The 12075-nt window shown below is 43.1% G+C and overlaps 2 protein-coding genes across 3 annotated transcripts; one reads left to right on the top strand and one right to left on the bottom strand.

The window, feature by feature from the left end:
* Nucleotides 1–138: 138 nt before the first annotated feature.
* Nucleotides 139–2712, top strand: LOC135401369 (charged multivesicular body protein 2a-like). The gene is made up of 5 exons (XM_064633743.1): nucleotides 139–326; nucleotides 695–869; nucleotides 1050–1229; nucleotides 2053–2183; nucleotides 2279–2712. Exons 2-5 carry the CDS (start codon nucleotides 702–704, stop codon nucleotides 2451–2453), a joined length of 654 nt encoding a protein of 217 aa, XP_064489813.1. The 5' UTR covers nucleotides 139–326; nucleotides 695–701; the 3' UTR covers nucleotides 2454–2712.
* A 1117-nt stretch (nucleotides 2713–3829) lies between these two features.
* LOC135401368 (tuftelin-interacting protein 11-like) lies at nucleotides 3830–11849 on the bottom strand. Of its 2 annotated transcripts, XM_064633741.1 has the most exons (16): nucleotides 11615–11849; nucleotides 10921–11040; nucleotides 10666–10814; nucleotides 9249–9358; nucleotides 9084–9141; nucleotides 8347–8554; nucleotides 8133–8279; nucleotides 7448–7730; nucleotides 7195–7342; nucleotides 6357–6553; nucleotides 6069–6265; nucleotides 5292–5510; nucleotides 4875–5081; nucleotides 4661–4800; nucleotides 4127–4201; nucleotides 3830–4062 (listed from the first exon to the last, which is right to left on the bottom strand). In XM_064633741.1, exons 2-16 carry the CDS (start codon nucleotides 11024–11026, stop codon nucleotides 3889–3891), a joined length of 2418 nt encoding a protein of 805 aa, XP_064489811.1. In that variant the 5' UTR covers nucleotides 11027–11040; nucleotides 11615–11849; the 3' UTR covers nucleotides 3830–3888. The 2 variants fall into 2 exon arrangements, with proteins under 2 accessions (XP_064489811.1, XP_064489812.1); XM_064633742.1 differs by lacking the exons at nucleotides 10921–11040; nucleotides 11615–11849 and having other exon boundaries at nucleotides 9110–9141; nucleotides 10666–10782.
* Nucleotides 11850–12075: the final 226 nt, after the last annotated feature.

The following is a 12075-nucleotide window of genomic DNA, read 5'->3' as shown; positions in this document are numbered from 1 at the left end:
CGCCACGGGTATTTTAAAATTGGCGGGAAGTTTCTGCAGTTTCCGTTCATCGTTCGTCCATCTGAGATTTGGCTAGTAGTGACTTGTACAGTCACGTGATAATGACCTGCTAATACAAGAAGCCTATCCAGTAGCCAGTGATTTGTTGTGTCTGTTGGTGGTGAAACAATCGTGATTCCCGTTCTGCGTCCACTCCTTTAGCTGTAGTTACAGTCTAATAGATTCAGTGCTTCTTAAATTAAAAAGTGAAAGGCAGCGAGTCCTAAGAGCGCCTAGACATTCGTATTCTTCTTTGTGCTTCCGTATCCTGCCTTTCATTTTTAAAGGTATGTAAGCAAAGTATTGCATGCTATCGTTCTAACGTAACGCCTGTCCACCCTTATAGTCATCGAGTTTGCATAAGTGAATGACAACAGACCTGGCACGCCAGGTCTAGCTTTTTCGTAGAACGGAATGTTGAAAGTGTTAGCAGTCGACTGATATGGGCAGTATGATGTTTTTGCCGTAATACTGCGTGGATCTTAGTTGTCATTTTTACACCGCCCTGTAACACCCTATAGATTAAGCATATGTCTTGAATTGTGTGAAATCACACCAAGCTGTCACTAGAAGACTAAAAACGTTGTTTACCTGTGGACCGCATTCCGCCTATTCCCTTACATGCATGTAAAAGTGTTTTTGTCGTTCTTTACAGCCGCAAAATGGAGTGGTTATTCGGCAGAAGAAAGACTCCGGAAGAAATGCTTCGTCAGAACCAGAGGGCTCTCAATAAGGCAATGAGAGACCTCGACCGTGAACGTGCAAAGATGGAGCAGCAAGAAAAAAAACTTATTGCAGACATTAAGAAAATGGCAAAAGACAACCAAATGGTATGCTGGCACTGCACTTTTGATGTCTGCAATTCATTATCTACTCTGCAAAGTGAATTGTGCTCACCTCTTGTGATAACTCTGTATGATTTTGTGACACACGATACATGCCCTGTAGCTAATGAGCCATTTAAAGTTAGCTGCGTGCCTTGGAAATAATCTTGTTTGTCTCGTGAATAGGACGCAGTGAAGATAATGGCACGTGACCTGGTCCGCACACGGCGACAAGTGAAAAAATTTATCCTGATGCGGGCCAACATACAGGCCGTGGCATTAAAGATTCAGACTTTGAGGTCGCAGAATGCCATGGCACAAGCAATGAAAGGGGTCACTCGGGCCATGCAGAACATGAACAAACAAGTGAGTTCAAATATTCAGGTATTGGGATCGTTTTGGGGGTGTATACTCAGTGCCTCACGTTGAAGGGTAAAACCTGTTTTACCCACCCCAATTTGCATCATTTTCACTCGGGATAAAACCTGAAAAAAGAACTTGCCAAAGTAGTTTCTTCATGGTGCTAACATGGAATAAAAAAAAGAAAGAAAAGAAACAACTTGCAAAAGTACAAGGTCAGCCACCTGTGCAGGCAGTGCATAAGGCTAGGCACTGTGCATTGAATACAGGTGGTCGGCATCTTGTGTTCATCTGAAATGCGAGACGAGCTTTTTTCTTTTCTATCTGAAAATCTGCTTTTTCACCCGGCATGTACCAATGTAGTCCGATTTTACCTTATTTTACAGCTCCTGAGATAAAACCCAGTTTTTACCTTCAATTTTCAAAAAACATAAAACACGAAACGTCGAGTGTCGTCTGTGTATAGTTAGGGCATAGTTAGTTTCAGGGTAAAACCCGAAAACTAACTTGGCAATGTGCCAATTCAGCCACCAATACGGGCATTGCTGGATACTAAACACTGCACATTCAGCATGGCTGTTTCGTATCTTTTGTTAATCTACGGTGCGAGAAGCGCTTTTTTTTTTCTTTTCTATTTTCGACCCTAAAATCTGCGTTTCCACCCAATATCGCCTGATTTTACAGTTTTACAGCTCCTGAGATAACACCTGATTTTCACCCCCATTGATTTTCAAAAAACATAAAACTTGAAACCACAAGAGTGTCTGTGTATACTGCCCCTAAGCCTATAATCACAATTTCGTTTTTTTTTTGTTTTTTTTTTCGTCAGATGAACTTGCCTCAAATTCAGAGAATCATGCAAGAATTCGAAAAGCAGTCCGAGATCATGGACATGAAAGAAGAGATGATGAACGAAGCGATCGACGACGCAATGGGCGATGATGAGGATGAGGAGGAAAGGCAAGAAAAACACGTTTTTCTCTTTTCATCGCTTTGCCAAGATTCTTTGCTAGACTGATTCCTACATCGCACAAACCTGTCTTTTTATACACTAGTGATGCCGTCGTGACCCAAGTCCTCGACGAGCTTGGTCTGCAGCTCGCGGATAAGTTGACGGATTTGCCGGAGACTGCAGGCTCCATCGCCGCACAGAAGGGTAAAACAGCAGCAGCAGTGGCGGATGCGGATGCTGACCTGCAGGCTCGGTTGGAGAACCTCCGCAGGGAGTGAAGTTCACAAAATGGGACAAGTCACTTCTTGTCATCTTGTATATAGCACTTTACTGTCGAGCCAGTGATAATTACACTTGTTCGAGCAAATAGGAAAATACTGGCCCTTAATTTTATTTCTACGAGAAATGTTATTTTGACTCGCTTCCATTAGTAAATGACGCAAGTGATTCTAATTTGGTAAGCTTTGCAAGAGGGCTTCAGGTCTGATCTGAATACTTGTAAGCCATGGAGCACTGATAAATAATTTTTAATATGTGGCTCGTCGTTAATTTATTCAAGAGGTATTGCATCGCACGTGCCACGAAAATGGGTTCTACGCAAAGTAATTTATCATGGAGCAAGTTTTATCTTGTCGCGTGTATTAGCCGGTTATTGTTGCTGCAGTTATTTCTTCATTTTTGAGCGAACCTAATTATGGAGAACTATGGGAACGTAACACTCTGGTCTGGTTGGTTGGTTGCACTGCATTTCCATGGGAAGATGCTTCCACAAAATATTTTGTGACAAACAGAACTACTGCTCTGGTGTTGACTCCTTGAGCAAATGACAATAGTGGAGATGTTAGTATATACGAAAATTGGTGACCAGGACTCCTGAGCACTTTTACCTGCTAGAGAGTGAGCGGGAAGATAAAGTTAATAGGCATCCAAAAGACAATCATGCACATGCCCTGTTCTGCCATGGCTCAGGCATCCACCAAGAGGTAGCCAGGATACTAAATCTTCTGTATGAATCTGACTGTACTGTAAAGATCTGTACTGATCTGAACAATAGAACATAGAACAATAGAATAGAATGAATCTGAACAATAGAACATCTATGGCATGTTTAAAGCGGTTGAGTGGTGGTGTCACTCTTGGCCGAAGGGCTTGAGGCAGTCGTCATCGTCAGTGCGGAATGTTAACAGTAGCATCATGAAATATAGTGATTAGTGCAAAAGACATCTTTTTTTTCTTTTTTTTTTGCTTTGCTAGTGCTGGTACGAATATAGCAAACTGTTAGCCACTCCTATCCTCACGCTAAAGAATACCACCTTACGGAGACTATAGAACTTTCGTGAATCACAGTACATCTGGTACAGACGAATAAACGAATCAGCGAGCATTTGCATACTATTTTGTTTTTGTGGGACAAGTTCCCCAAGGCAGAGCTCATTCACCAATGCTTTGTTTCAAAAATTGGTTGCAGAAGTAACAGGTAATAAGGCTGTTGTTTGGTTAGCAGGGATTGGTTGGACTTTGATCAGCATGACTGCATTCTAAACAAACTAAATATGGGGCAGAAAGGGATCACCCCCCTTTTTGCACTATGTACCACACAACCTTTGGCTTAGTTTGGCCAGGGCTGAGAGTTGTTAATGCGCAGTACAACATGTGACTACAGAAAGTGATTTATTTACAACCCAGTATGTGAAATGAGGCTTATGCACATTGTCACCCAGCCATGTCCAACAGACTTTGCATGGATGTTGGCACCCAGATCTTGCCATTGAACATGAAGATTACGCTCCTGTCGATATAGAGCATAATTCGACCCAATCTGTACACCTGCTTGGCCTCTTGGAACCGGTTTGGAATGGGCATGAACAGTAGGTTCTTTTCTTGAGCCTAGGAGTAACAAAACGTGACCTTTCTCTCAGAACTTAAGCTCAAAACACTGAAGCTGTTTTACCTTCTGCTCTATAAGCTCCTTGAAACTCATGTGAATGTTTGCAAATGAGGGTGCACTGCGTACTGCTGGCATTGCCTGGATAGAAAAAAGCAATAATGATATTAGACATGACTCCGTTTCTAAAAGAAAGATGATTTTTAAAAAATTAGGCAGGCAATGTTGAAGGAATAAATATTTTGTTGAGCAAATTCGGGTGGATGGCAAAAGAATGCTAAAGCAGTGTTTGCTTGATAATGGAAGGAAATGAATTTGCTTTTGAAGGACATAGGTGAAGTATATTAAAGAAAAAAGATTGAGAAGGGTAAGGACAAAGTAGCTGAGGGGGAGTTAGCATCCTGTGTGGTAACTGGACAAAACTGCAGGGACCAACGAGGTTCCCAAATGCCATGGACTACATTAAAGCAGCGTCCTTGTTGCCAGTTGCCCAGCATGCCTTTCCCTATACACCAGAGGAGGAACTGTGAAGCTTGGCAATGGGGGTATATCACGTGATAATTGCAATACATATGGCAAACAGTGGAAGTGCAGCGGTACCTCATAGTCTCTTCTGTTCTGATTGAAGTTCACCTCCGGGACAGGCGGTATCTGGTGAGGTGGTGCTGGATAACCCATTGGCACTGGGGCCGCACCCGATACTGCACGGTTCATGATGTCTAGGGCAGCCTTGAATTGTTCTGAGAGCGTATACAAGGATCCACGGTGAAGCTTGTTGACCGACAAACGCTATCGGCGAAATGACAGCACTTACCCCGAATAGCTGGTTCTGCCAGAAGTGCTTCGGAGAACAGAGATTTCCAACCGAGGTACCATTTTGAGACTTCTTCGTAATTTGGATTATGCTGAAGCCATGTACACAGCACTTGTAGCCACTGGGGGAAAAAAGTCTTTTCCATGAGCGTTGCCATGCTGGATGGAGGGCACATGTCTTCCCACGCCATCACCCAGTGCCACACATCTGCGGATGATGATACAACATTAGGGGCAACTCAAAAGGAATTCGATTACCGTATTTACATGCATAATTTGCGCTTCCCTAATTTGGCAGTTTTGTCTGCGAGTATATAGGCACACACAAGCCATGACGCGGTTCAAGATGGTCAATGTTCTTTCGTGCACAAGGCTGCATTTTTGGCTCTAGACAGACCCATCAAAATTTTCTCCTTACCAAGAATTTGGTGATGAGGGTTGATGACCATCCCTTGCAGAGCAACGGCTAGCTTAGGAAGAATATTTGCCACCACAAAAGCCTCCAGCGTTCCCCCTGAAAAGACCCTTCTCCAGGGCTCCAAAATAAGTTTGGCTGACCCATCCGAAGGATGCCAGTTGGTCAACGCATTCGAAAGCTTCATTCGGATTGGTGGATACAGAGGTTCCAGTCTAGAACCTGCATGAGATGGGGAAAACGAGGTGGGAGTCAGCGGCAGAATAAACAGGGCACACATGGATTGGCTTAATATACATAGATTCTGAAATTTTAGGGTTTAGCACGATTCTTCCCCGAATTGAAGGTTGCCTCTTTGGGGTGAATCCTTATTTTTACCCGGCAAATTGCCCTCACTTAGATGTCTGTAGGAAGGCACACTTAACTTGTTTGGCAGCAAATGCAAGCACATCACCGTCTGTACCAGACCAGTACAGTTAGTTTGAATAACTGAGCCGGATTTCTCCCGGACCTTAGCATACTGGAAGATTTTCACCCGAATTCACTAGAATTTAGAGCACGTGTTTATTTAACAGATTTTTACACCCCCGAATTTAGAAGAAAAAAAATATTTCGCAAAAGGTTCAGGCTATAAATCTACAGTGTAGTAGTAACCTCATTAATTCGAATCGAAAGTGAATGGAGAAACAAGCTGACATAATTTACACACTGTGCATGCGCTAGGGCGTTTACCCCATGCAGTAATAGGGATGCACCGAATTGGGGTGCAAGGGCCCATACCCATAAGCGGCAGCCAGGGGTGCAACCAAGAATGTATGGGTACAGTATCGGTCAGAGGGTTCCACGCCTCCACTTCCTGCTGCAGCCTGGGAAGCACAAACTGGTCCAGTACATTGTGAAAGATCCATGGTGGGAGGAGGGGCATCCATGTCTCCAGCAATTCTATCGCTGGATCACAGTTTCTCGGTGACCAGCTCCTGTGGAGGCACAAGTGTTTGTGGATCATGACGACGATAAGATTGAGTTAGGCATTTTTAGTGAGCCATAGCTGTAAGTAGTGGAACTCACAGGATAGTTTGTCGTACAAGAGGCATCCAACTTTCCCAGACAATGTGGTGGTAAGGGTCTGGATTGCCAGCACAGTGGTGCGCGTAAGAACGGTTGAGTCCGTCACTACCTTCTAAAATGTCTTTCCACTCTTTAAACACGTTGACCGCAAAAGAAGGCTTCTTTAGTGGCTGCCACTTCTCGAGGTGCTTTTTAAACTGTGTGCAAAGGAGACGCAAGTTTTCACATAAATATGCTGTATGCTGGTGGATTGCATGTTTGAAATCAATACAAATCAAACAGGGATACACAATGAACTGAATACAATTCAGTTAGTTATTTAATATTTAACAAGTACCATTTGATGTCCATAGCAAATCAAATTCAGACCATACTCTGTACGAGGTAAGCGAAGAGCATAAAAACAACAGAAACAGAGTGAAATCTCCAATGTCTGGTTCTGTATTATTATAATTTCATGTTAGAATTCATACTACTGGAGCAAATTTATTTCCTTCACTTTCATTTTCAATATCCTGTATGTCCAGATGGCCATGGGAAGTGAAAATTGGAGTACTGTAGATGTACCTATGAAGTTCAGTCCCCTAACAATTAAAATCCTTGGTCATAGATATCTGGGCTAGAAAATATGTATATACTAAGCTTAGGCACCACAAAACATACAGGCCTTAGCCATCCTGCTATTAGAGATCGTACGTGAAGGTGTATATATTTTTGCGCATATTTTTCTTTAAGGAACCCTCAAACTACTATCCAGATAGGCACTGTACTGTTGCACGTGGGGCCATTTTTAAGTCTGAACGCATTTCACTGAATTCTAGTAGCCAAGAGTACATACTAGTGGGCATATAGCAGTTATGGCAAGATCCGATAGTCCGAACATCTTGTACTCTTCATAGTAAGACTCGAGTAAAGAACGGAAGTGATCTGCACATTCTGATAACGTCAATGGATCTGCACAATCTTCCTTCGTTCGTTCTTCCACCCTGAAGTGAAGCAAGAAATGTTTGTCTGATATATTGCTCTTACTGTTAGACAGGCTTTTCACATGCTCACCTATAATCAATGAACAATAAAAAAAAAAAACTCACTCTTTCAAGATGGTCGTAACAGCCTTTAACCGCGCCTCTTGATTTTGTTCGTGAAGCGTGGTTTCCTCCAGCTGTTCCAGCTCATGTTGCATGTTGACTAAGCGATCGTTTTCATGTCTAAGTTCACGATCGTTCTGCATGATGCGCTGCTCCGTCATGTCCACCAACAAGTCTAAATTGTGACTTAGTTCAGGTACGGAAAAATTTGCACCAATGGAGCGTGCGACATCTGGCGCATCCTCTTCTTCGGGCCTTGTGTGTTGCTGATGCAGCTCATGGTAGCCTGGAGGGTCAATTTTGGTTCTTGCATTGTTAGTGTGAACTTTCGAATGTATGGGTGCCAATGTGAGTCTTGGTATTGTGCAGTTCAACAGGTTTCATGTAACAGATGCTGAATTTGAAAACGAAAACTCCATTCCTCGTGTACATTCATAAAGCACCTAACTTCAGGGGATGCAAAAATTAATTTCTCTGCAACCTCGGATTTGCAAATTCGCAAACTCCTTATCATCCTCCATCTCCAAATAACTCCAAATCCTTACTCCAGAACAAATAATCTTTACTTCCTGCTTAGCAATTTTGCGTATGAGGTTGTCGCGGACATTGCCAGGACACACTCAAGTGGGACTTTCCACAGATGCAGTGACTAAAAATTCAACAATACAATAATATCAATTGATCTTACCAGAAAGCACCCTCTGTTCTGGTCCAGTCATATCAATAACCTTGACCTTGCTAAGCTTGCTCTGCGGCGCGGACGTTGTCCTACGGTAGACACCTTCGGACTTCACTTCGTCGATTGTCTTGTAGACGTATTTAATTTTCTTTTCGCCTTCCTAATAAGAGTTGTACATTTTAGAATCAATTTCAGTAACACACACACCACCTTGAAAGTCAACATGCCTTGCGTTTCTTCCACTGATTTGCGTCGTGCAGCTGAGCCTTCTGTGCGGCATCGTCAGCGGACGGCTGTGTTGATGCCGGTGCGGTCTTGTGCTCTGGTCCGTAGAGGCCAATGGCACCCTTTCCTTTCCGAAGCTTAGCCTCTATGGGTGCGGAGATGCCTTGGAGATCTCGCCCCAAGCCTTTGCCTGGCTTGTAGCCCATCTAAAGGAAACGAGGCAAAGAGCACCTGTTAACTTTCGATCTTGCATTGTTTTTGGTCAGCACTACTGCAACTAGATAAGGTGCTCGGGAATTTACCTCGTTGGGAAGTAACGAGTAAAAGCAGGATGCATAAGGCATAGTATACCTCGCCAACCCACCCAACATTAATTTGTGGCCCCGGCCATTACAGAACCGCCCAAACAATTTTTGGAGAACTAGCAGCATGTATGATTACTGGCTTCAGCGTTCTAGAAGCTTCCTCCCCGACTTGTCATGTGCTCCTCGATAGATTTTAGCGCCATCTTATCAGCTGCCATTCTCAACACAGCGGGTGTCATTCTGTGTGTGTGCTCGCATAAAGTAAGGCATTCCCAGTAGGAGGCCTAATACTAAGTCTTATTATAAAATACAGCATCAATATATGTTATCTTTCCTGCAAGGGTGTATGATGGAGCATGTGTTAGCAGCCACTGTGGTGCTCAAAGCGCACTTCTCCCAGCCCAAACATCACAATAAATAAATCTCACACCTGAAGAAGTAACTTAGCTCCAATACCCTTCGTATGTTTTTCCCAGTGTCCAAAGTTCCTGCAAGAGAAACGGAGAAACGTTTGCAATAACGTAAATGTTTTGCAACAAAAAAACAAAACAAATGTCGGAAGCACCAGGACTAAAAGTATGGAAAGAAAACTCACTGTCCCTCGCCGCTGAACGAAGGATGGCCCGTATGACGTCCTCGAGCTCCAGAAAATCCAGATTTCTTTGAGCGCACAGGAAGCTTGATTTCGTCTTCACTGGAGGATTGCTAATGTTGTTGTAAACACATTGAGAATCAAATTAATGCTTCATCGAGGTAGGTTGAAGAAGAAGAAGAAGAAGAAAAAAGATGTCCAGCAGAGAATAAACATGCGCAATACCAGTGACAAACTTGACACAAACTTAGAAACCCTCGTGATTTTGTTTACTTACAACGATCGGACTGGTGCAAAATCATTTGGTACAGTTTACATTTAACTTTTAATTTACCTTGGCGCATAATATAACTCTAATACGTCAGGTACTGCTCACGTTCACCCGAGGGTCCCGAGGTTTCTACCTTTTACATCCAAACAGTGATTTACGGAGCTTCAATATGGTCCGCTGTCTGTATCGTCTGCACGCAATGCTCCCAACAGGGGTGTAGCCATAATTTTTTTTATTGAACGGGAAGGGGGGGGGCACAAAAGAAAAGAAAGAGAAAGACCCTGTCTTTGCTCCCACGTTTACGGGGCAAAATGGTGATCGCCAATCAGTGGTGATCACATTTCCTGAGCGCTGTACCGAATCAACCTGAGCCACCATGAAGAAATGGTGTTGTACATTGAGGGTGACATACATTTTGGGGGGCCTCTAGCCCTCTAAGCCTCCCCTACGCCCCTGGCTCACGTGGCATCGATGTACATATCCAAGGTGGAGTGCTACAAGCAACATAGTCCTGTCCAAACCTGTTGCCCAGCCGAGCTTCTTTCAATATTTTGTCTGTTTCAATAATCCACTTAAAAGACAATAACTGCACTGAATAACAATGTATTTTAGTTAAATATTTAGTGGACGCTTATGTCTCTTCTGTGTTTCCCTGTGTCCCATGTCTGTGTACCACAATACTGCTGCACAATCTTGCCATTGTGAGAAATTGCTGAAAAAAAGAAAGCTATGGAAAGCATGTAATATCACACAAAGCTACATGCAGTCAAATTAATTTTGTCCATGCACCAAATTTGTGGTGAGAATTAACACTATAGTGACACAGATAATTTGTAAAATTTGCACTTTTGTCTCATGCTCGGTTTCAATATTTTATGAGCTTTTGAGGGTCTTAACACCAGGCACCATCGGAAAGGAATCTCATACTAAGGCTCATGTCACCACAAAGCCAAAACTGGATATAAACAACATGTTTCTCTTAAAAATTAAATGTTTTTGCTGAAAGAAGCATTGCATAACCATCTTCACACGACTAGAAGAGAAACGCTTCTGCAACTTCCAAACCCAACAGTGATCCCTTTATCCTTACAGTTATCCTTTTTCAAGTTTTGCTTCAAATATTTTGTTGAAATTTTCTGAGATACTTACTTCATCAGCAGATTCCTCTTTCTTCTCTTCCTTCTTCCCTACCTCTCGAATTCCACCACTTACAAAGCTGATTGGAGCACTAAAGTCTTTCTTCCTCTCCGAACGAAAGCTCGGTCGGCCATCATCACTGTCATCGTCCGCCCAGATTCCTTCATGTCAGGACAGAGACGTAATCATCACATATAGAATGCATCTCTTTCGGAAGCGTGCACCGTTCACATAACAACGATAACATGCAGGAGAGGTTCACTTTACCATAAATCTTTTGGTTTTTTGTTGGTCTTCGTCTGATCCTGTCTGGGTTGAATTCATTCTCAATGTCCCAGTCTGTGATCTCGAAATTTTCCATTTCAACCTCCATCTTTATTTGCGTGCCTGAAAGAATAGACTAACTTATTGACTGCCTTGTTGGGCGACTGAAGTTCTCCACCAAAAATTCACACAATCAGATATGAGCAAGGTGATGTGGGGCAACAGCTCAGAAGCTGCACTTCGTAAGCCTCTGTGACATGCTGTTCTGTAACTTGCTATTTCTCGCTTATTAAATGTAATTTACGAAAAGGTGTTGTTGTTACAGACAGCTTTCAGTTCACAAAACGGAATAACTTGCATAATTTTGTTCTAGTATATCAACCACCAGGGCCTCGGCGGAACAGTTGGTAGCGTGTTAGCGTTCCGATATAAAAGTTGTGGGTTCGAACCCGGTCCAGGAAACCAGCAACCCGGTGGCATGATACGATGCGTGGTCCCGTGTGGGCACTAGAATCTTGGTCAAGCATTGCTCCTGATCAAAGTTGTCACGCGACGTACAGTCACGAGTAAGAATGGGGGAAAGACGTTTTACGTTAAAGGGGTGTGCTCAACCAATGCATTTCATGTGTTGGCGTGATGAAGCGTACAGGTGCCCATGAAATATGTAATGAAAGTTTGCAAATCACCGCTTACTTACCAACTGCTTTACGGCAGTGCTCGAGGTGTAGTAAGAACAGTGCTATATCCTCCCAAACTGCGTACTTTGTGTTGTTTGTGCCAGGTACTACTGAACCTTAGTCATCGTACGACCAGGGGATCCAAGTTTATACGAAATTCTATTTCTCGTCAACATTACCGGCCGCATTGTTACAAACGCACACAACCGACAGATATCGCCATTTTTTCCCACAAAAAAGAAAACAAAACAAAAAGAGGATGCACAGTGTGGCCAAACCAAAACGTGTTCTTGGCACAGCACAGCCAAACCCAAAACGAGTTTGCAACATCCGTAAAGAACATTTTCAGAAAACGCTACCGTACAATTCAGCTCTTTTTTTAGTACAGTTTAATTTCAGCTACGCGTTAATTCGTCATGCTCGTTGTGCTACTTTGCTGTGCCCGCTGTGCCGGCTGCACTTTATAACGGTGACGCAAATA

The sequence above is a fragment of the Ornithodoros turicata genome, chromosome 7 (genome assembly GCF_037126465.1).
Source record: "Ornithodoros turicata isolate Travis chromosome 7, ASM3712646v1, whole genome shotgun sequence".
NCBI classification, from domain to species: Eukaryota; Metazoa; Arthropoda; class Arachnida; order Ixodida; family Argasidae; genus Ornithodoros; species Ornithodoros turicata.
This window is presented reverse-complemented; position numbering and strand designations above follow the sequence as displayed.